Source organism: Bidens hawaiensis, unplaced genomic scaffold (genome assembly GCF_021521415.1).
Source record: "Bidens hawaiensis isolate Kalapana, Puna unplaced genomic scaffold, B.hawaiensis_p1.1 tig00006961_1, whole genome shotgun sequence".
NCBI classification, from domain to species: Eukaryota; Viridiplantae; Streptophyta; class Magnoliopsida; order Asterales; family Asteraceae; genus Bidens; species Bidens hawaiensis.
In genome coordinates, this window is record NW_027491477.1 from 145,159 (window position 1) to 172,021 (window position 26,863).

The 26,863-nt window shown below is 31.3% G+C and overlaps 1 protein-coding gene across 1 annotated transcript; it reads right to left on the reverse strand.

The window, feature by feature from the left end:
• Window positions 1–22,188: 22,188 nt before the first annotated feature.
• On the reverse strand, window positions 22,189–24,512 carry LOC143633958 (ethylene-responsive transcription factor RAP2-7-like). The gene is given in 7 exon segments (XM_077102164.1): window positions 22,189–22,906; window positions 23,006–23,073; window positions 23,196–23,341; window positions 23,424–23,511; window positions 23,599–23,629; window positions 23,708–23,733; window positions 23,816–24,512. Coding segments are annotated over 7 exon segments (1,326 nt in total). The 5' UTR covers window positions 24,388–24,512; the 3' UTR covers window positions 22,189–22,511.
• Window positions 24,513–26,863: the final 2,351 nt, after the last annotated feature.

Here is a 26,863-nt window from a genome sequence, read left to right on the forward strand (position 1 = left end):
ATTATTTAAAAAAACAAACAAAATTATAATGACTGGGCGCCACGTGGCGCATAACCCCTGGATATGGAGAGTTATGACTACAGCCTGTTTTTGTACAAAAGGTCTGACTGGGCGCCACGTGGCGCATAACCCCTGGATGTGGAGCTTTACGACTACACATGGTCTTATCTCTATAATTACACTAAAAAACACTACATTTCTCTCTCATGTTCAATTAAATAATATTTTTTATACATTTATTATTACAGTTTTCTCTCTCCTTTACTCACAACCAATCCAACAAATATTAAAAAATAAACAGGGGCAAACAATGTTTCTCAAATTTACAAAAAATCACTACATTTTTCTTTCAACCCTATAATTTACACTTACAACCACTCAAAGCCTTTCCCTATAATTTACATACTCTCCTCACATAAATTTAAAGGATGAGATGTGAATGCTCTAATATCATGTCTTAGACTCTTGGGTCTCGACAAATATTTAATCCAACCTACCGAGGTTTTGTTTTCATATTAATTATTTTTTATACTGTAACGTCTCCTCCCTTGGCTGCTTTATAACTTTATCTAACAGTACATAATATTTATATCATTTACAATTTAATAATACCAAATACAATCATAGTAATAATAATAATTTATTAACATTAATACATTTATAAAAAATAATTTTGTTAGGAGCAGTAAAATAAGTTAATTATTATAATTTAAATGTAACTGACGATTAGGAACAAATTTGTGCTACATGTGCATACTGAATTAGGCATCACACCCGGCCTTGATGGTGTAGCTAGTAAATAAAAATTAAATCCGTCAATGCCTAAATACAATAAATTAATATACTTAAAAAGAAATAAAAACCGCGCGTTGCGGTGGTGCACCAACAAGAATTCGGTTGGTATTAGTTTATGGTACCAAAACTAAACAAAAAAGCTACACTAAACAACAAAACTATCGGCAAACAAAAAAATATCGCATTATGGCTACGAACCGACGCAAGTTTGGTTAATATCGAAAGTGTTGGAATTAAAACAACAATAAACATTGCGACGAACAAAAAAGATAAGACTTTGCGGATGCTAAGAGACTCAAATTCGGCCGGTATTAATAATAATTAAAAAGAAATTTTATTTGTTAATAACCAAAAACAAAAAACTAAAGTATATAAAAAAGATGTGAATTATTGATGTGTTGTCAAGTGAACCAATAAACCACTTTGGACACAAAACAATGGCTAATAAAATTTGGGGGGCTAGAATTTTAACTATGATTACTCTACTAGTAAACGTTCACTTTCAAGCAATGTCCAAATTTAATTCACCAACACTATTGTATGCAAGTTGATGTTACGTATTAGTTTTTTCGTTTTCATTTTATTATTATTATTTTTGAATTAGGAGTATGATTACCCCAATAGAATACAAGGGTGATCGGGTCAGCTAATCGGGTATGTTAGAAATCTCATACTCATCAAAAGTTTTAAAACTAATCTCAAATCAGTCATAATTCTAATGGAACGGGTCTTACATGTCTCAGTTATGTCTGGTTACGGGTATTCCTATCTGGTTTAGGTTTCATCGTCTTCCATGTTTCCTAAATTCTTTTTATGATATTTTTATTTTGGTTTCATATTTTCTAAAATTTATCAGTTTTGGATTTTTGATTATTTATCTATATCACAAATTATTTGACATCGAGATATTTCTATAATAATGCTAGTGAAGTGCGAGTCTAAACCGTAAAACAATTTCAACCAACAAGTATTATAAAACTCAATACTTCACATGAAGAAACGTATTCATGTTTTCTTAATGATAATCCAGACATTTTTATCTTAAAAGATAAAATTAGAGGTGTACAAAACCAGTTTTAAACCCAAACCGAACCGGTTTAGTCAACCGCTGGTCAAAACCGGTTTGACTCAAACCGGTTGGGTTTATAAACCGGTTTAGAAGCAAGATAGGTCGGCTTGGTCACATCGTTTCGGTCCGGTTTATAAACTTGTTTAACCGGTTTTTCCTCAAACCGGTTTGGTAGATCTTAAGGGGAACCGATCCTGAAACTGACGGTTTGGGTCGGTTTGAGAACCGGTTTTAAACCCAAACCGGTTCGGTTCGGTTTGCCTAAAACCGGTCCCAAACTGGGTTTTTTTAACACCTCTAGATATAATTAATATTCTATTATCTGGGCCTCAACCTCAACATGGGCCGATATAATTCCACTCAAGCTATTATACACGTCCAAGCCCGATCCAGCTATCAAAAAGAGAAAAACAATGCTGCTATCCAACGGTCCAACCTTCCAGCTTTGAACCAATCCCAATCCTTAGTGCTAAGGCCAACCAGCCCATAATAACCCGAAAAAAAAATACTCAACCCAGAAATTACAAAAAAAAAAATTAAAAAAAATAAACTTTAAATTTACAAGTTAAATTCATAGAATTGGATATATTAATCTACACTTTTTAATTTACTAAAGGGTGCTGTAAATTGTAAACGTACCTTCCATTTCAATTCTTTTTACTAATTGTACACACCGCTTAACTTTTCATTTAAATTACTACTTTTCTAGTTTCCTTTTAATAGTTACTAGGGTATATACCCGCGTGACACGTGGGTGGAATAACATATCACTAAACATAATCAACTCAAACATCAATTTAAACAAACATTATATTTCTTTAACTATTAAAACTTGATAGATTTACATTGTCACTAAACGCATCACCATACCGACCAAAAAGTTATAGATTTACATTATCTTAATATTAAAACTTCTAAATTACAGGAAGTTAATTTGAACATAACAATCAAAACACATTAACAAAATAACTAATAATGTTCTTTGCTATTAAACCATCATCAATATATTGAAAACTTTAACTAAAAGAAAATCCCTTTTTCCTAGCACGACTGAAAATTGTTACAACACAATAGCAGATTATATAAAATATAAACCAAACAAACCCGGGTAGAAAATAGACCCGCGTGACACGCGGGTGGAAAATCTTTATAATCACTTTCATAGTTACAACATTGTTCTAACCATTTGACGTCCAAACTCACTTCCGCTTTCGAATCGAGATGTGCAACTTCTTTTCTTGCATTAGATAACTTCAACATGTCAAGCTCTCTCAGCATGATCAAATCATCACATGACAATAATTGTTTAGGCTTAAAATTCTTATACTGTCAATTCTCAAACATGATCACAACTTTGTTTTGATAAGGGTAAAAAAAACCCCTCCGTTACATGTTCATAAGGTATAGCCCGTGTTACACACGGATGGAAAAACATGTCAACAAACATAATAAATTTAAACAACAAATTCAAGCAACACAATACTTCTTCAAACTTTCAGACTAAAACGTTAACCATTTACATTGTCTAGATCTTAAAAGTTACAATAAGTTAATGTATATCGAACAACCAAAAAACATCAACAAAAGACACAACCATGTTCTTTCATATTAAACCACCATCAACTTCTTCAAACATTCTACCAAAAGAAATTCATTTTGCTTCACCACCTGAAAATATAATAAAACAATATCATCCAAATTAAATATACCATAATAACATATTTAATAATGAGTAACATTTGAACATTAATGAAGTTGTTTTTATTAAATTTTTGTTTTTATTAAAACAAAATAACATACAACAACAAACAAAGTAAAATGATAACATAAAACATATTCTAACTTAAATCATTTTGAAATATTTTATACCTAACAAATTTAATACTCTTTTAAAACAACATGTTTTGAAATATTTTCAAAATAGTTGTAAAATATAAAAAAAATTGGAATTAGTCAACTTTAAAAAATTATGAATTTTTTTATTTTATTTTTGACCAATCTTGCAACAAACTTTTAAATCACTGACATTAATATTTTGTTAAACTTGGAAAACTTAAAAACGTTTTACAATAAATGAATTTTAAAATAACTTTGGAAATATTAAAAAATTTTATGTTGACTTTAAAAATAATTAAATGTGAAAAAATATGATACAAAATCAATGAAAACAAAATATAAACGTATAGGAAATAAATTATCAAATATTTTTAATATTCTTTGAAACATTATGAAGACTTATACTATCAAATTGTTTGGATGTTATAATTAGAAGATTTATATTATGTTTAAAAAAAAATTTAGTTAAAATGGATAAATATATAATACGTGTTTATTATACATTATTGAGAAATTTAGTGACATTAATATTTTGTGAACACAAATTAAAAAAAAATTAAACATACATAGCCAAATTTAAAACGGTGAATATAAATAGAAAATTATGTTTCGGGTATGGAATCTCATAATCAATTGAATCTGTTATAAATAATAACAACAAAAAATTAATATGTGATTAATTTAATTTCTGAAAAACAAAGTGAAATGTAAATTAATAATTCGCTAAAAAAATTATATGGTTGTAGCAAAAATATTGAAATTTGGATGTAGTTATGATGGAATATCAATGAAGAATACGATATCGAATGGTAAACTTATAAGTGACCGAAATTTAAGTTTAAATTTGGTCTTCCATGTAAAGATATAAATAATTTGAAATATATTGATTCATGGAATAATAATATTAATAAATTATGAAAAGTTGTAATGTTTAATAATATTCACTAAATCATATGTGCCAAACAATATTTAAAAATGATGATAAAACGGTTATTTAATTTATGATATATTAAGCATTGATTATTAAAAATCATGTCAATTTGAATATTGTGTTCTAAAATAACGCGGTTATTATTTTAGTATTAATTAATAACTAATATTCACGTAAATTAAAGTAAGATTACATTACAATTATGATAAGTATTTTTAGTTTGACAATCAGTTTTTTGAATATTAAAATGATAGCTTATTCTAGTTAATGCTAAATCACAAAAATTAAAATAAAATCGGTTTTAATTTTACTAATATGACTAATTAATTTAGAAATAATTACAAAATTGAAAATCAAATCGGTTAATTTGAAAACTTCAAAAAATTATAGAAAGATTTTGAAATTAGTTTAAAATTATGGAGAGTATTAAAACCTTTAAAATTTGTTGAAAGATTGGCCAATTTTCGAATTTAAAAGAAGTTTAAATATGTTAATTAAAAAGGAGTTTAAATTTTATAGTTTTAAGTTTAAATTAGGTCATCTATATAAAGATAGAAATAATTTGAAATATCTTGATTCATGGGAATCATAATGTTAATAAATTATGAAAAGTTGTCATGTTTAATAATATTCAATAAATCATATGTGCCGAATATATTTATAAATGATGATAAAACGGCTATTTAATTTATGATATATTAAGTATTTATTATTAGAAATTATGTCAAGTTGAATATTGTGTTTTAAAATAACGTGGTTATTATTTTAGTATTAATTAATAATTAATATTCACTTAAATTAAAGTAAGATTACATTACAATTATGTTGAGTATTTTTAGTTTGACAATCAGTTTTTTGAACATTAAAATGATAACTTATTTTAGTTAATGCCAAATCACAAAAATTAAAATCAAATATGTTTTAATTTTACTAATATGACTAATTAATTTAGAAATAATTACAAAAATGAAAATCAAATCGGTTAATTTGAAAACTTCAAAAAATATGAAAAGATTTTGAAATGAGTTAAAATTATGGTGTAAGGCCCCGAACCCGGTAGCCCTACTTTAGCGTCGGATTTACTCATAAACACAGTTCTTCAAATCAGAGTTTATTAAAACTTTTCGCGGAATATAAAACTTTCATAAAACATTACATATCAATTCATAATCATGACTTAAAACATTCCTCTTGTCTTTCAAAATCAAACATAACTTATAAAACATATCAGATCTTCAGATGCCAGACTTTAGTCTTCTGCCATGTGTCCTCCACTCAAGCCAGCTGTCTCATCCTACTCACCTGCGTGCATACTAAAAGTCAGCTACGCTGAGTGAGTTCTAGTTAATCATACAATACCATACAATACCTTATTACATACATAAGTACTTAACCTCATAACTTTCTTTCATACACACATAAGTACTCATACCTTCATTCTTACTTACATACTTTCTTTCTTACTTACATACTTTCTTTACATTCATAATCATACGTTTTAAAGAGCCTTTCGCCCTATAACCTCACAGATATTATAAGGGTCTGGTCCATAACATCACAGATATTATAAGGGTCTGGTCCCTAACATCACAGATATTATAAGGGTCTGGTCCCTAACATCACAGATATTATAAGGGTCTGGTCCCTAACATCACAGATATTATAAGGGTCTGGTCCCTAGCATCACAGATATTATAAGGGTCTGGTCCCTAGCATCACAGATATTATAAGGGTCTGGTCCCTAACATCACAGATATTATAAGGGTCTGGTCCCTTGTTTTCGAATATTAGTTGGGTTCGATTCCCTCTTCGTTACCATACAACCATACATCATACCTCGAGTATTATTAGGGCTCGGTACCCTTTTCGTAACCATACAACCATACAACCGTCATTTCCTTCTTTTATTAACTTTATTACGTTCATACACATAAACATACATATCATACTTACCATATTTATAACGTTACAACCTGACAGTACGTGCAATATCCGAAGATCGTTCACGTACCATCAGGCAATCATTCATACATATCACACGTAGAATTCACATGCCATTCGTGTACCTATACACACATACTTACATTATAACATAAGAACACCCTAGGCATTCTTTACCTCATTCATTTAACAACCATACCCCTTGTCGTTACGTGCAATATCCGAAGATCGTTCACGCCCCGACAAGTATTCATTTGAAATATTCATACCTCTACGATATATAATATTCGTACCTTTATTTTTAACCTGACAGTACGCGCAATATCCGAAGATCGTTCGCGCACCGACAAGCAATCATTCATATCTATCACACATATCACATATGACATACACTTATCACTTAGGATAAATGTATTAACAACACATCGAATATGCACACAGCCCCGAAAACATAACAAGGAATGGGGCTAGAAACTCACCTGGATTCTGCTTCTTTCTCTGGTAGCTGTAAATCCCCTCTTTAACTAAGCTCGGCTAACTGTACAAGTTACACGTATCAATACTCGCCTGACCTAATCTGGTGGCCTAGTATTAGCTTACTTTAACTTATCGCTTTATAATTTATTTTCTAATCAAACTTGGCTTTAGGCGAAGTTAACCTTCGGGCGAACTTAGCTTCAGGCGAAGTTAAACCTTAGGCGAACTTGGCTTCAGGCGAAGTTAACCTTCGGGCGAACTTAGCTTCAGGCGAAGTTAAACCTTAGGCGAACTTGGCTTCAGGCGAAGTTAACCTTCGGGCGAACTTAGCTTCAGGCGAACTTATCCTTAGGCGAACTTGGCTTCAGGCGAAGTTATCCTTAGGCGAACTTGGCTTCAGGCGAAGTTATCCTTAGGCGAACTTGGCCGTAGGCGAAGTTATCCTTAGGCGAAGTTACGCTTGAAGGCGAAGTTACACTTGAAGGCGAAGTTACGCTTGAAGGCGAAGTTCATCAGGCGAACTTAATCTTGCAGGCGAAGTTATCGCGCTGCAGATCTGTTTGCCCATAACTCCTTCGTTTCTTAGCCAAATAACTCGATTTTGGTACCCACGGAATCGTATGATCGGCGCCTACAAATCCCAACCATCAAATCGGCCTAAAATCGACGTTTTAGGGGTCCGATTTGGGCAGTTTGGGTTTCGGGTCCGGTTAACCCATCCAATCCTAACCATTTTCAGTAATATTAGCTTTGTTGGATTGTTCTTACCTTACCAACTCAGATCTATCAACAAAATCTCGGGTCTCGGCTTCGAATCTTGATCGGTTAGAATGTGTGTGTTTTGAGTGTGTGAAGAAAGAAGGTGGAAATGAAAGATTGGGTTTGGGATGGGATATTTATATCCCTCTAAGCCCACGGACCCGAGGCCCATTCTCATTTAACCCATCTTAATTAATCCAAGTCCACAACCCACATCCATTACCCAACACTAGCCCGACCCATACCAACTCATACTCTATTATTTATTTCCTAATAACCCGAGTAAACTTTCCCTCTATTATTAAGTAATATAATTAATATTATCTTGAAATTTCGGAATGTTACATATGGAGAGTATTAAAACCTTTAAAACTTTGTTGAAAGATTGGTTAAATTTTGAATTTAAAAGGAGTTTAAATATGTTAATTAAATTGTATTAAAACCATTAATACAATTAATTGAGTTTGACTATCCTTATTAGTTATTTAAACAAATAAGGATAGTCAAACTCAATAAATTGTATTAATTAGATACTTAAATGTGTAATTTATGTATATTAAGGCACGTCGGAAAAAAAATATACATCAAGGTACGTGTCTCCGATATACATCAATATATTATTTTATCTACAAATAATGAATATAATTGAATATTCAAAAAAGAAATATATATCAATATAAAAAAATAAATTTTACAAGATAATGCTCAATCCATGAAAATTAGCTTGTATCAGTCGGGACATTAACCTGAAATTATAATGTAGAATATTAATGTTGATATTATGAAAAATTTGATATTTAATTTATAACCGGAAAAATTGAATGTCTTACCGGAAAAAACAATATAATGATAATAACCATGGTATCTCAGATTTTGATTTAGAAGGTAAACTGAAATATTCCATAAATAATCCGGGTAAATAATCTGAAATAATAAAGTTTCGTTATAACATTGATATGATGGAAGATTATAATTATAATTTATAACCGAATAATTTAAATGTGTCTTACGGAAACACGAAGTAATGATATTGTCCATGGATGAAGGTGATTTTTATTTAGAACCTAGAAGAACAACATGTAAAACAAAAAAAAAAACAGGAAAGAAAAATATAAAACTTCAAATAAATATAAAACAACCATTGTTATAGGTATAACAAATAACCGAAAAAACTTACCGGAAAAACGTAAATACGTCCACATATTAGCTTCATCGCCGTTTTTGATTTACAACCTAAACTGATTTTAATTAAATCAGTTAACAATGAAAATAAAGATAAAAAGGTTAGAGGAAAAAATAACCGGAAGAAATATAATGTTGTCGGAAATACATGTATCAACAATCGGAAGTTTATTATAAAATATAAACTTACCGGAAAATGAAAATACAAATCTAGATGTAGATTAGCCGGAATATATGAGAGAAAAGAAAATATAAAACTTCAAATAAATATAAAACAACAATTGTTATTAGTATAAAGTTGAGAAATTCAGTCATTGCCATAATTACAAAAACCTTCCATTTACAATGGTTCTTTCAATGTATAGGATTTGTTTTCAACTAATTGAACATCAGTAGTCATTGGTTGGTTGGTCATTGTTGCATTTGTTAAGTTTCCATCTCGGTTTTGTGCCAGGGTTCGATTCCCATCATTAACATCATTTTTGATTTAATAATATACAAGATAGGAAAGCAAATAGATGACTTGACAATGATGTGACATTGATGTGAAGAGGCTAGTTGAATGACACGTGGACAATTTGATGTGGAGAGGCTAGTTGAATGACATGTGGACAATATGTATTGCTTTAATAGTATTGTTAGATTACTTACATATAACATATTAGTCTCCCAAATCGTTTTTTCACTTAATAATTTTTTATTTAATATCTAAAATAAAAAACTGTTAAGTTTTAAATTTTTAACTTTTATCTATTATTGTTCTATTATTATTATTATTATTATTGCTAACTTACATTGGTATAGAATAATACATTGAAAATATAATAATGTGATAATAATAATGCAAATAATATTCATAATACAAAAATTGTGAAAAAAAGACAGGAAAACAAGTAAAAAGAGAGTATGAATTGGCAAGGAAAAGATAGAGTACGTTTAGCTCATTACATAAGATTTACAATTTAAATTGATATTTCAACATAAGTTTTGTCTTTTATATATATATATATATATGATTGATTTCTTTTGAGAACCGCTTTGAATTTCAAGAACTCGAAAGAACTCAACTTAAAAAAATTGAATTTTTTTTACACATGTGTAATACGTAAGTGTAAGTAATGTACAAAAATTACAGTATTTTTTTACACACCGAATCGACTTATTACACATGTGTAACCAACATTTAAACTTGTGTAATCATCAAAAATACTTATTCTCTCTCCTGATTAATTTTTTAATCAAATTTATTCTCATCCACATATTTCATACTCATTTAATCAAACGTGTAAGGTCCATATTTAGTTCTCAAAGTTTTAACAACTCAAGAGGTTCTCAAATTATCTATATATATATATATACTAGTTTTTATCCCCCGTATTACGGGGGCTGTTTATATTATTCGTTTTTAATATTTATATACATTTTTGGGTTTAATTTTATTTATTGTAATGAAATTTATAATATACTTTTAGAGTTTGGTGATAAAAAGGTTTCACAAATAACTAATATGTTATAACCCGGTTTAAAAGTTATATGGGTTTGGTAAGATCCAAGACCACACTTGTTTCACAAATAAATGAGATGTCATAACCCGGTTTAAAAGCTATATAGTTTTGATGAGACCTAAGACCCGTTTATTTTTTTACTATAAAAGTGGTTTTTTTAATTATAAATAATATTTATGAAAGTTAATAATATACTTATGGTTTGATGAGACCCAACACCCGTTTATTTTTTTTACTATAAAATTGGTTTTTAATTTAAATAATATATATATATATATATATATATATATTTAAAATAAATAAGATATTAATTTTTAGTATATTCTATTTTGTAGGATTTTTACATCAATAATTTAGTGAGAATAATTTTTTATTTAATGAGATGTTATAACCTGTTTAAGGAATATCTGGGTTTGGTAAGACTCATACCCATAAATTCGGGTCAAATGCATGAGAAGCCTCCATTTAAAAATCAAGCAAATCTGGTGACTCTAAAAAAAGGGGGAGCGACCACATCGCGACACATAGGATTTTTATGTTTTCGTTTATATATATTATAGATATATATAGGGTTAGTATCATTTGAGAACCCCCAAAAAGTTAAAAACTTCTAGGAACTCATAAGAAACAAACATTTTTTTAATTTTTTTCATATATTAACATTGTTTGAGACTAGTTTTACCATATTTTATATATAAATTTGTTATTACATATATAAATCACAAGTTTACATATGTGTAAAATTTATGTAATAGCAAATTTACATATATGCAGAAAAAAGTTTAGATATGTTTAAAAACTAATTTTCATAATTGTAATCGTAATTATAGATATAAAAAGTGATATAACTACACTCAAATAACACTAGCATACAAAAAAAAGTAATGAAAACGTTAATTTTCAAGGGTTCCTTCAAGTTCTTAAATAATTTAACAGTTCTGTAATGATAATCGTCATATATATATATATATATATATATATGGGTGGGTTATAATAAAAAGAAATTGTTTTCTAGAAAGAGTAAGAATAAATCTAAACCCTTAGATTAAGGATCTAGTGGTTGAGATTTGTAGTTTTCAAAATAGCAAATAGTTTCCTAGGATCAAGGATTTAGGCCACATAGTTTCCTAATTTTAAAATTTATGTCCTTCTTACTCTTCCTACAAAACTATGTATTTTTATTTTAACCCTTTTATATATATATATATATATATATATATATATGAGAGAACCTTTTTGAAATTGAGATCTATGAGCACCATTTTGGACCACAAAAACCTAAAAATAAAAAAAATCATAAAATAAAAAAAAACACAAAAATCAAAAAAGTAAAAAAACCAAAATTCTTATTTTATCATCCCGGTTTCATAAAAAAAAACCTCGGTCTAGCTAAATTATATACACATATGTATACTATATACATATATGTACATTTACATGATTTTTTTGTACACATGTGTATAATTTAAGATAAATGATACTGTACATATGCGTATATTACGTAACTAAAGATTATATAAAATTATACATATGTGTATAATACGACGTTTTTTTTTTAATTTTTGTCATTTTTTTAATGAAACCGGAATGAAATATAAGAATTTTGGTTTTTTTACTTTTTTAAAATTTTTATTATTTTTTGTTTTATGATTTTTTTAAAGATGTTTTTAGTGGTTCAAAATGGTTCTCAAAGTTCTCAATTTGCAAAGGGTTCTCTTAGGATCCTTACCCTATATATATATTAGACAGAACTGCAGATTATGTCCTTTATGTTTGAGGTGAATTCCACATTATGTCCTTTAAGTTTGATAAGTGTAGTGGCTGTCCCTCAACTTCAAAAACCATTGCGGTTTATGTCCTTTAGGTGACGGACGTTAACTTAAGCCGTTAAATCTAAAACACATGCCATTCACATGAGGGTAAGATCGTATTTTTAGCCCCTGAATTTCAATATATTATTATAAATCCCTATTTCATTCACGTCCTTTCATATTTCTCCTAATTAGGGTTCAATGGTGTTTCTTCATCTGAAAGGCATGGCTCAAATCAACATTCGTGATGTACTCGATCAAGACGAAGTGAATGAAATATATGGTAAGCCAACAACTTCTTTTATTATTGAAGAATTTATGATTTCATAACTTGTTTTATGTTTAATCGAACTATATATCGAATACAGGAGGTAATGTTCATCTTTTTTCCATACACTTGCATCATGGGGGTTATTTTACTCGATCGCTGGGGCGAAGATACGTTGATGGTAAAGAATCGTTCATTGATTTGCTAGACATTCAAAGGTTCTCGGTGCATGATCTAGAGCGTGTGATGGTAAAGCTAGGGTATGTTGATAGTCAGGGTATTTACTACCACTTTCTAATACTCGGAGATTATTTAGATTTTGGTCTTAGAGCTTTACGTAATGATTCAGAATTTTTACCTTCAATGCCGGTACCAAACCAAATATTTCAGAACGGTATTTTTGGTACCGGTACGGTACCGAGCTCATCCCTAATTCTTAGGACCCGGGAACCAACCATATAGTGAATAACCGGGTCAGGTCTTGCGGTTATCGCGGGCCTCACTTGATTTATGCTTACCCCTATCCAAGACCTCCTCCTCTCAAACCGGGTGTTAATTTTATTTCCCTACTTAAAAGAAATTTTCTTGCTCTAATAATTGTTTAGGTAAGTAATGATGTATTGCTAAACAATATGTATTGAAAATATTTATTATTATGCATTTCAATTTATGTGTTGGATGGTCACAGGTAGGGCCGTTTCTGATGTGTTGCTCAATAATATGTGTGAACAATTGAATTCCAAGCTACTAGATGGAAGAGATAAGCCAATCATCACAGCATTAGAGTTTATTAGGGAGCATTTGATGAGAAGAATAGTCAATGTTTTAAAGGTAATAGATAGATCCGATGGTCTACTGACACCTTATGCCACAAAAGTATTAGAAACAATAAAGAAAGAAGCTGCTAAATATTCTGTGATCTGGAATGGAGGGGAACATTTTCAGGTGAGTGGCCCATTTGGTGATCAGCGTGTAGTAGATTTAAGTCAAAGGTTGTGTGCATGCAAGAGATCGGAGATAATAGGTATACCTTGCAGGCATGCGGTGGCTGCAATGTGGAATATGCAGGCTAATGAAAAACAATGTATGATCCCTGAAAAATTGGTAAACCCTATTTATATGCTGGAGACTTGGAAAAAAGTTTATAGCTTCAAAGTATTTCCAATCAATGGTTGGTCTATGTGGCCAAGGTCTCAAGTTCCTACCATTCTTGTCCCACCAAATCATCACAAACCAATTGGAAGACCAAAGAAAGTGAGAAAGAAATCAATACTTGAACTGAAAGACATCACAAAAGGTAATAAGTTATCAAAAAAGAATACAACCATGACTTGTAGCAAATGTAAGCAAAAAGGCCATAACATCAGGAGTTGCACAAGCCAACAAAGTTAGTGTTTTGGATCAGCGGCGGGTAGTCTTTTGGATCACAACCTTTTATTTTGAGAAAAATATATAGTATTTTGGTAGTATGTTTTGGATTAATGGCTTGTATTTTGGATTAATGGTTTGTATTTTGGATAATGTTTGGTATTATGAAAGTATCCTTTTAATATATTTGGGTTTTAATGTGTGTAATGTCTACTTTGTTAAATATTGATTGGGTTAAAAAGACGATCTTACCCTCATGTGAGTGGCAAGTGTTTTAGAGTTAACAGCTTTAAGTTAACGGCCGTCACCTAAAGGACATAAACCGCAACGGTTTTTAAAGTTGAGGGACAGCCACTGCACTTATTAAACTTAAAGGACATGATGTGGAATTCACCTCAAACATAAAGGACATAATCTGCAGTTCTGTCTATATATTACATGGTAGGTTTAAAAACAACGAAATTTATTATATTAAATGGGCAATTACTATATCTTAGGCATAAATGCATAACGACTGTTAACTTTTTTGTGTTAATCCCCAGTTTGCTTCCATTGGGTCTCGATGCCCTCAAGGTTTTGATGCAAGACTCTAGATTTCAACTTTTAAGTGATGAAGTTAGGAATGTTTCACACATAGTTTTGATTTGCATGCGCATATGTAAATACGTGTTCATATAAAGTGTTCTCCCATGGATGTGTTTGCCAAGATAGATTGACCGATCTAGTGACAGAGATGAGACGGCGACAAAAAGACACTATAAATAAGTAAAGTGTTGTTTTATGGTTTAATAAATTGAGATGTTGGCATAAAAATATTTTAGTTGTTTTGTTTGGTTTTTGTTAGGACTATTATGAGGTCGTCTGAGAGAATGCCTTATACGAATACAAAAAAATTGGACCATATATATATTTTTTTCTTCGAAGATCGAAGATAATTGTTATAACAAGAAACAAAACACAACTATTGTACCAATGCGAAAGTCCATCATTATCCAAAATCATATTACTTATAGCAAATAAAAAGCTATTATGAACTTGCTTATATTTATAGTTACAAAAACCGAGTTTAAGTTATTAAGCGTGCGTGTTATGCGTTGTTTCTTCGGCCCCTGCCGAGCTCGGGCCTAAACACGCAATTGAGCCTTGTATCTCCTCCTAGACGATTACATTTGTTTGCTATTAGGCTGCGAGTACTAGGCTAGCACCCTAGCCACCTCAGCATGATAGTGTCGGTTAAATGTTCGTTTGTATTTGTAGTGAAGTCATGAAAAAAATGTAAAGTTATTCTTAAACCATTACCACTTAAGAACACGCAATTGTTTAATAAAAAACACAAGTATTATTTAACTTTTTTTTTATTAAATTGTTAGTGATTAATTTGATTGATTGAAAAAATCCATGGCCCACTTTCATTGCCTCCATAGCGCCCAAGAGGGCTCTTTTACTTTTATTCCAATATTTTGGTGGACTAACTATAATAAAATTAGCCTGGTATTTATAAAATGGTTTATAGAGAGTACGCTTAACATACCTTCGTCTAGGGCAAAGAAAAACACATCTAGACCGACTGGAATCATGACTGACTTGAATCGGTCCGAATCAATAGTAACCGGTTTGGTTTTTGTTATTTTTAACTATAATTATCTTACACGACAGTTAAAGTCAAATATTTTATGACTTGTGAAATTTTGATACTTTACAAACTCGTGAATCTAAGATATATAAATACTTATTTTTTTAACGGTGAGTTGCCTGATAATAATCTGTACCTGTAGGCCGCAGAGACCATCCAGTATTCGGTATAAAATTTTTTGTATTTTCAGTCTCGGTCCGGTCTGGATTTTGACCCACGATTGAGCACCCGAAACTGTTACAATATTCTTTGAAACCAAATGAAAGAGGACAGACGGATGTAATGAAGAAGACAAATGTATCTTGTAACATTAAAAGGAGTTATCCCCACCAATCCGGGGTGTTACATGAGTTGTTTGAATCTTTTGTGGTTTGAGGGGTTGTCTGAATCTTTGCCACATAATTTAATCATTTTTTTATTTTTCTCTAAAGATTTGAGATCCCCATTTCACCTACCAAATGCCCCACAACATTTTGGGTCCACGGGTGTTCTTTAATTCTAACATGATATTATAAAATAGTAACGCATAATGCGTTCTAATTTCTAATAGTTTTCTTATTTATTATAAGTTTCGTTTTTCTCTTATTTTTTTAAAGCTAACGAAGTCAAAAACTATGAACTAGTTTAGCAAATTAAAATTGTTTTAACAAGATATTCATTATTTTATTAGTAAATGGTGACATGGTTTTTAATTGTAACACATGATGTTAATTTAATATCATTTATTACATTCAAAATCGACTATTTACGCGGCATTGGCCATGCCTAGCAAGCTAGCACCACTGGCTATCATCCCAACTTTTTAAGAAAACGGACTCCCACCGTCCCACGGTATGTCTGGATTGTACTTGCAAACATAACCCAACATCACATGCATGCACAACTCAGATTAGGGACGAGCAAAATCGGGATCGGTACCGTTTGGTACCGGTACCGAAATCGGTACCGATTTGGTACCGTCGATACCGAATCAGTAACAAAGTTTTAAGTTTCGGGATCGGTACGGTACCGGTATTTCCCGATTTTTTACCTCCGGTACCGGTATAAACCCGGTACAGGTACCGTACCGGTACCGAACCGAATATTTCGGTACCGGGACCGGTACCAAGAATTAGGGATTTTCAGGATCGGGACCGGTCGGTACCGGTCCGGTACCATGCCCATCCCTAACTCAGATCGCACAAAAACTCATGTTTAACCATTAAACCAGTAAATTTTCTTTTAATCATGAGAACTTGTTACTTAAAAATTCATGAAAATTCTCATTCCACCATTATCTTGCTAACAAATTAGATCAAGTAACATGCAACTTAAGAGAAGCATGTGACCTTAAAGAAAGTTAAAGGTAGAAAACTCTTAAGTGGGGTTAAGATTTAGAAACTCTCAAGAGCCGGTGTATCTCACACAATAAGTGGTCGTGACCCGAAAATGTCAAGTAGTGTTGGCGTGACATTCGTTATTTTCGGGTCTCGAATAGCATTCATTTTGTAGACTTTTATTATGTAAACCGACCTGTTTTGTAAACTGACACTTTGGAAATAATCAAAATGATTGATTTTATTTTACAATATTGTTTCACACTTGTTGGGTCTTGAAAACATTTATTTCGGTCTTTAAAACGCATAAAAAATCAGTTAAAACGAACTCCGGGGGCCAAAACTATCATTTTTGAAAAGATGGAAAAATCAGAAAATAACCCCGTCGCGCCGCACGACGGGGGACTACCTGGGTGGTCGCGTAGCGCGACCTGCTTCAGATCAGTAGGCCCCTTTTTTTGTTGTTTTGTGCTCGTTTTTTTATCCTTTTTGCATGCAATTTCTTGTGTTTAATACCCATATTTGACCACCAACATTTCCCTATATATACACACTCTTTTCCCCTCGTTTACACCTGCTACATCTCCATTTTCTCTCCCAAATACAAAGATCTTAAGGTTAATTTTAGTGTGTTCTCGAAGGTTTAACTTCTAAAAGTCAAACTGAGTTATTTCTTTCTAATTAGCTTATGTAGTCTTATTAATACTTGTTTATGGTGGCACAACATATATATAATATCACGCCCCTTGTTACCGTTGGTAGTTACTTCTCCGGTTCCGATCGGTGAGGTTTCGGACCTTGTAAGGCAAGGCTTCATGGAGAACTTTGTGTTCTTGATATATAAAAACTTATATAACTTGTTTATACATATTATTTATGCTCAACTTCTGCTCATTTTAGTTTATTTACAAGTTCCATGGTTATGAGTTTGAGGGTCTATGCTTTGGTTTAACCGCATATAGCTCTAAACTGTAAACCGAACTTTGCTTACTAGCTTTTGTTAAATGCTTGTTTAAACATGTTTTAATGTTAGATCTGAGTTTATAAAATCATTTTATGAGTTCTATGGTTATGAGTTAGTAGATTCTAAACTCGGTCTTAACCCGAAACTAGATCCGAACTGTAAACCGAACTTTTGTTTAAAGACTTTTTTATTAACTTTTTGGTTGTAAAACTTAAATATTATCATTTGTACATTATTATATAAGATCTATGATGTAAGGGTATGTGGAATTCATCTATGAACTTATTGTGAGATGGAAACCGAACCGATCCTATTTTACTCGCTTAAGACACACAAGTGTGTTTTTAACTATCAAGACTTGTATATTTCTTTAAAAATAGTTTACAAACTGATTTTAATTATTTTCTTAAGTACTTGGAATTGTTGGATCCAAATTGATCTCATAACATAGTTTGGACCGACAAAACCGAATACTCGCTTAACGCACGTCGTTAGATCTAAAACAATAGATCTACATACTTGGTTAAGTATTATTATATTTTTGAGTTAACTCACAACAATTAATATTTTGGAAAGTTGACTTTGGGTTTGACCATTTGTCAAGACCCGAACCAACAACCCGAATACTCGTTAAAGACCCGTTTTAGTATCTTTGTCCCAAAAGAACTTGCATTTTAGCATTTTTTCCACCTTATTACTTAACATTGGTTAAGTAAATATTAAGGTTATATACTTTAACCCGGTTTCGAGCAAACTTACATTTTTAAAGGGTTATTATTATAAATTTCTAAATAGTTACATTTTAAACCTTGAACTTTAATTGTTTACTTTTTTGCAACAATTATTTTATGTAAAGTTCTTCAAGACAACCTTTCTAAATTCAAGACTTTCTTTTGTTTAGGCTTCATACGTTAAACCCGTCGTTCCGGCAAATCTTCAAATTACAAACTTTTCAAGTTTATTACTTGAACGTGAGTAACTTCATATCCCGTTTTCTATCTTTTGTTTTGGGGTGACATTTCATACTTATTCAAATCAAATGCTTTATACTTGAGTCTTAAACCACAAACGTTGTTGTATACTTTACTTAAATACTTGCTCGATTTGGTGTTCTATGCTTATATGCCTATGTGTTTACCGTTTTCGGTTGGTTGAATCTATAAATCCTAGACTACTTGGCATCCCCTTGTAGCAAGGTGTCGTTAACGTAATGCAATTAACGATAATCTATTAAATCCTAGACTATTTGGTATCCCCTTATAGTTAGGTGTCGCTAATGTAATTCTATTAGCGATTTTATCCAAATTATGGATATTGTTTCGTATACTAGTTTTGTGGATCTTTCTTACTATATATCTACATGTTTAAACTTATGAATTACTCACTAACCTTTGTGTTGACAAACTTTATTTTATAAAATGTTACAGGTTTACATCTTCGTTGATTTTGGATGCTTGAAGAAAACGTCACAAATACCATTATGATATTAGCAAAAATGAACAATATTTGATTTGCTATATTTTGTTATATTTTGTTATGACTTCTTATGAATATTGTTATGTGACATTTTCGATGTTGTGAAATGAAATGAGTTTATTAAATATTGTCGCTTTAATAGTGTCATGTGCTTATGGGCAATCGTTACACCTCGGCATATTCCGCCGCCTTGGGTCGGGGTGTGACAGTTGGTTTCTTGAAAAAATATGAGTTGTCGTTAATTGGTGGGTTATGATGAGGACAAGTGATTTTCTATGATGGTTGGTGACACAACTGTCACACCCCAACCTACGACGGAAATGCCAGGGCGTGAATTGATTGTCACAGCTCACAAGGTTACTATCATGCAACATTATAAGTTTAAATATCTATTTAATAATTTCAAATAACATTCATCCGTACAAAATCCAAATAAAACAAAGTGTATGTATCAAACAAAAATCAAAATAATATATTTCATTAAGTTTTCTTCAAGCATAAATCCTTAAGTGTCCTTGTACTTCGGTTACTTCACATCAAACGATGACCTGATCGGATGAAAAAATATAAGTGATGATGTGAGAGAGATGAACCCTTCGGGATATACCGTCAAGGATTCTTATGGTGATGATAAATCGGCTGTTAATTGACTCGATAAGCAGACGGCAAGGGCAGCTCACGAACTGATATCCGGCGACTAATATAATCTAATTAAAGGTAGGGTTTATGTTGGCGTTGGGTAGGAGATGATGTGGGTATATTTAATTGTGTTGTGATCCACTGTAAACGGTATCTCAATGATCTATTATAGCCAGTTTTGATATTATATCAATTAAATCAATTCGCGATCTAATTTCCTTAATTCAAATGACGGTGAGGTCGGATATGGTATGAGGAACAATAAGCATGATTCAATTTCCATGTTTACGACGAAAATTGTGGTCCAAGCTAAAGATTTGTGTAAACGGGTTTGTTAATCGGGCCTGGATACGGGTTGGGTAAGAAGATGGGTTTGGGTTAAGGGTTGTAATAATCAAAATATGCAAACTAGTCTTAAATCTTTAAGTGTGGATACATTACGGGTTAAAACATAAGTTTAGGGTGTATTTTGAATATAAACTAAAGATATTATGGATAATTGAATAAATAAGATAAATAATAATAATAATTCGATAAATGTGGTATTTTATAGATTAGATTTCCCGTAAGCTAAAACGGGTCGAGTAAATGATATAAATTATTAATTTGAAAAACCCGAGTTGTTACAACAACTAGGGCTGTAAACGAGCTGAGTCAACCCGAGCAAGTGTGGCTCGAGCTGGATTCATTTACAAATTGTGTTGAGCCGACTCAACTAGCTAGCTTAATGGGCTGAAAAATTGAAATCAAACTTGACTCATCAGAAGCTCAAGGTGAACTCGTGGTTCATCTAACTAACTTGCTTACTTTTATGAGTTTTCACATATTAATGTATGCAGAAATAAACAAAATACTTTTAGAAAGAGTTTTTATATATTTTACACGTATATTTATTTCTTACAAGCTATGTGTGTATGTGTGTGTATTATGAGCTACATATATGTATATGTAATTTCACAAGCTATATATGTACTTTTATTTTTTAATTTAGCAAATATTAATAACATGTAAAAAGAATGAAAAACATAAAAGTTAAAAAAAGTATTGTTTAAAAATGGTTTTATGTATATTTTAGACGACCTAGCCTCTTAGCAGTTTGTATTTGACCTCTTCACTTAAATGAGTCAGCTCACGAGCGAGCCAGCTTTTGCTCAGGATCGACTCTTTTATAGACCTAACCATCTAGACTCAACTCGACTCATTTACCAAGAAGCTGATTTCAAGCGAGCTTCGTGCAAGATGGAACCTTTTTTAAACTATCCTTGAGCTTTCAAAATACGACACAACCGGAGGGAAGAGGAGAAGGTGAAGGACATCGGACTGTTTAGTGTTTCACTATTTAACCAAAGGAAAATTTTAATATTTTTATTCGAAGAAAAATATTATTTATTGTGTTATCTAGAACTGGGCCCATATCTGAAAATTCATATGTATGGCCCACCATGTGGCATCTAAAAGCCCCTCTTGTTGTCCAAACATGAATCATTAGAGAGAGAATATGAGTGAACATAAAAAGGCATGTTTAAGGTAAGATTCTTAGTTGGCAAATATAGTAACAAATCTAAGTGGAAAATAACATAAAAAATCTGAAAGATTTTGTTATTCGATTTTAACATATAGTAATAACTAAATTTTTAGTAGCATACATGCCATGTATTGAATACCAGACTAATTAAATCGACCACTACCATTTTACTAGCTAGCCATATCAACCTCAATACAATTGAATAGCTAAAAGTATATACCCTAACTTTATTCAACATAGACAAAAAAATATAAGAATATAATTATACATACGTATTTGTGATTATTATAGGCAAAGGTAAATTGGTTTGAAAAAGTCCACCAACTGGTGATATAAAACATCTGAACCACTTTATATTCATGCATTATCATTAATGTCGTACACATGTAACTCACTCTTTCATAGAAATAGAATAGATATCAGAAATAAATAAGAAAAAAAATATTAAATAATTGATAAACATTGTAAATGAAAAAAGCAGAAAGACGGTCATAAACTCATAATTGATAAAACATTGTACATTGCAACACACTTCTAATGACACGTGACATAATTGATAGGTCAAAAGTTTCACGTGTTCTACGTACATAGAGTACTTGCCATGATTTTCTTTGTTAATTTATTAAAACAAATATTTGTTAAACCTTGTATCATGACAAATATTTAATTTAATAATAATAATAATAATAATAATAATAATAATAAAGACCAAATGTTATAGTTACCAATTTACCACATACCTTGAAAGCTTATATTATATCAAAAACTTTACAGTTGGCAAGGCTTTGTAATAACAAAATTAGAAATTCCAGGTAATATATCAAGAAAGCTGACGTATCCATTGAACCTTTAACTTGACCTATCCAACCATCCATTGGCCAACTACTCAAAAAGGGGTCAACATGGTTGCATCCATACAAACCGTACTTACAGCCTTTTATGCATAATGTACAGCTACTAAGTCAAACCTCACAAGCCAGACTTACTGTGGTAGCTAGTGTTTTGACCGTTTTCTGCTAATTATAATTCAGATAGTTTTGAGTTGCCGGAGCCGGGAATCCTGATGATGCTGCGGTGAACAACGCGGTCGGGGTTTGACTTTGACTTTGACCTTGATACGGTTGCCATGCCCAGTTGGAAGGTCCTTGTGATGAGCCTCCAATGATTTGAGGATACATGTTTGTCCATGATTGACCATGCTCGGATAATACTGGTAGCCCATTAAGTGTTGTTGCAGATGCATTTCCAGCCTGTGATATAACGATAACAATTTAGCTTCAAATGGTATTAAAATGGTTTGATAACAAAAAATGGTTTACTTGCTGCTCCATTTTATCATTCCTGGTTGGACCGTTTCCATAACACGAAGGGGTTGAAATGCGCAAGTTTAAATCCAAATTGTGACTGTTTCCTGCATCGCGTTTGTACATATATAAAGTCATAAACTCATAAGTTCTTAATCATTAAAATCTATATATATTGATATGTCTATTATGAATTACTGAATTACCACAATGAGATGCAACATTCTCCCCTTCATATGTATTCAATTTCGTAGCCGCCTTGTCATAAGGAGCCCTATTTTCAACAAAGATGTTAGTTAGTGCCCGATTGATGATCAATAACCAAGTTGATTTATGAATTATGAATTCAAGCATAATCTAATTAATCCCTAACTATATGACCTATTAATTTCTTACTTCTTCCCAAGAAACTGTCCCATTGGAGCTTCCCACATGCCACAATTGTTCAATGTCACACCTCGATACTTCGATCTGCCCCTCGAAAACCCACTGCTATGGCGGCGAAGTAAGTGCACAAAATCTTCTTTAGACAAATTCTTAATCTACAATAACAAAACAATACAATTAGACCAATCCAAATTCACTAGATTATCAACACTGAAACAATAGTTTAATAATTCAAACCTGATTCATATCCTCCTCATAATCACTGATGTTGAAATTAATATCCGCATCAACACCGCGAAACTTGATAGCAGCTCGATCATACGCTCTGCATATCACAATCAAACTCTAATTATACGCTCGAATAGAATAACCGGAAACTATCGAAAATAACGAGATTTATATTATTACATACCTAGCTGCAGCATGAGCAGTATCAAATCCACCTAAATTCCAATCAAACATCTAAAATAATCAGAAACTTGTAACCACATCAAAGATATTATAAAATGTAACTTAATTACCTAAATAGACTTGTTTCCCACAATCCCTACAATAATAAGAACAAAATTAGGTATTATTATTATTATTATTGTTGTTAAATATTAATATAATTAAACAAAATAAGGTACCAGATATGTGACTCCCATCTACCAGTTCTTCTATAGAAGGTAACTCCTCTGTACTGTGAGCTTCTGGACCTTGGTCCCCTTCTACTCTTTCTAACCACTTGATTTTGTTGTACTGCAGGCTTATGAGGTTGTACATGAACCGATTTCAATTTCACCTCGATACTGTTCGGAAATAGACTCAACGAGTTGTTGTTCACCTGATGACTCATCGGAAACAGCGTCCGAGTCACGAACTCGGACTGAGTCGTCCGATCGTCAGTGTTTAAGATGTCGAAGTTGAAGCAGTGGACGGTGTCTCCGTCACCGTCGCCGGAAACGGAAGCCTCTTCGGCGACATTGCTTGATTGAGACTGAGATTCAACGTTAGCGACGGATGAGTTTGAAGTGGCTGAGTCGTCTAGTGCTTCGTGAACGAAGGTGAGATTGAGATTCAACATTTTATTATTATTATTATGAATTAGGTGTTGCCGGAGAATAAAGTGAATCATTGGTGAGGGGTAGACGCCATTGATGGATGGGTGGTTTAGAGAGAGAAAGAAAGAAAGAGATGTGACGTATAGAGAGGGAAACATGCAGTCCCTATTTAAGGCTGACCGACTCAACAATTTGCCAGTCTTTTTAAACGTTACCTTTTTTTAATATTAACAATTATGAAAATAATCATCGATGCTATTTTTAGACGATCATGTTTTGTATATATTGACGTATTGGTTTTGAACCTGAGATTTATTAATTGATAAAGAATAAGGTTTGTTATTTTAAATAAATGAACAAAACTAAGAATTACTTTGTACAAAAATTAAGAAGTCTGAATTCTCAAATTTATAAAATTGATAAACAAATCTCTTTATATACAATACTTGTTTAATCACAAGTATTTAAATTGTAATCCAATGTAAACAAATTTAGACAATGTCCGTTAGTTACCATGAATAATACAACATATAATGTTCATGAGAAAAAACTTGACATCGAAGAAACAAAACGGTCTAAGAGAAAGATTGTTCTTTAATATTTTCTACTTGCTTTATCTTTAATCAATATTGTACTTTTAATTCCGTTACTATTTTATAACCCAATTGTCAAAATAATTTTGGCTCATGATCCATTATAGCTAGTTTAAATGAGATGAAGTATTAGAATATTAGAATGGAAAATTGACTATTTTATAACTCAATTGTCAAAATGATTAGAATTTAGAAATAACGTCATTATGACACAACAACATCATTATTTTGGTTTATTAATAGAGTAAGATAAGGATAAATAGAAAGATTCAAAACCCGAAACATCTGGGAGACCGGGATGGGGATATTCGAAGCCCAACGGGTATTCAACTAGCTATGGGATTGGTTTTAATATTTTTTACAAGAACGGGATTATGTGATACCTGACTCGATTACACAAAACCAAATAACCTTTTACCCCGAACTATATATCCAATTTTTTTAATTTTTAATTATATATTTAATGATATTATTTATATATTATATATTACGAATTATATATATAAATTTATAGTGGTATTATATATTTATGATAACTTTTATTTGTATGTAATGTTATATTTTAATTTGCAATAGTTGATATATCATTAAAAGGTATACACCAATTATCATGGTAAAAAAAAGTGTATTGAGATCTTAGGTGGATTTTTTTAACAAACTAATGGGTTTATGCAAGACCTGATGGGTGAGTATTGAACTGAATATGGGACACGATTTTAGCACATGGCATGGACTAGGATTAGCAATACCCGGTATGAACCTAGCCTATTGTCATCCCTAATTAATGGAGTAGTTAGTACATGTCAAGTGTCGTTCAAAAAAAGTTAATACATGTCAAGTATAAGTAGTAAATATAGTATATATTATAAGGTTATATTTAACATGATTGTCCGTTAGCTCGTGATTCAGAGCTGGTTTGAAGCTAATTTAAAACATGATTTTTTGAAATTAGCTTGTTAGTCGAGCTAGCTTAATTTGTAAACAAGGGAGGCTCGGGTGAAATTAATCTCATCTGTTGGCATGCTTATCTGAGTGGTTTAAGTTAAACCCAAATTTTAATGTTTATAAACCTAGTTATATTCATAAGCCTACTATAGACTAATATAATACTGATTTTTTATTAATAATTTTGTAATGTTACAATAAATATTAAACTAAATTTAAATGAGTTGGTCGAGAGTTTAAGTAATCGAGAACAAGCTCAAATTTCACTTGGTATTCTAGTTGATAATAACAAAAAAAAAAAAAAAAAGGCAAGCTAAGCTAACTCGTTTAACTTTGAATTTGATTTTGGGTTGAAGCTAACTCACTTGAATCATTTTAGAGACCTAATTATATACAACTAAACATATAACTAATTTATTGTGTATGATTGTATCAACAATTATTTGTTAAAAATTATAATAACAAACGTTTTTGTCGTAAATATAAAACAAATAGAATAATTATTTTAAAATATGTTACACTTATACTTCTATTCATGTTTAGCATACACCTTTCTACATTGTACCTCTCTCTGAACTCTTAGCAAACGCGAGAGTTAAGTCAAGCACCATCATCTTTATCACGTAAAACTTAGGATCCTTACTTCTATCTTTTCCGTGAATGACAAAAAGAATGGTAAAGTTGATTTCACATATTGAAGGGTTTCTTAAAACTTCGATTGTTTAGATGGTTTATTTTGCAAATAAATTAGGATTTTCTTGCAACTTTTAATTGTAACTACAACCTTTTGAGCCTATGAACCAAACTAAAATATTTTTAAGATCTACATTCGGAATTTCAACATCAAAGAGCATCTAAATTGATCTAAATTGTTGTAGATCCAGATGTGCCTTATTAGCACATTCGATAAACTTACTGGTGAAACAACGATGAAGTTTTACAATGATTAACTTTTTTGCTATTGTGTTAGAAGTAAATTAACAAAACTAAAAGATTCACAAACGATTAAAACTTTTGCTGATGAAGGAGACTTTTTTAGGGAGATTGAAGTTAAAAGTAAAAGCTATGTTAATGCTGATAAAGACAAACATGGTGA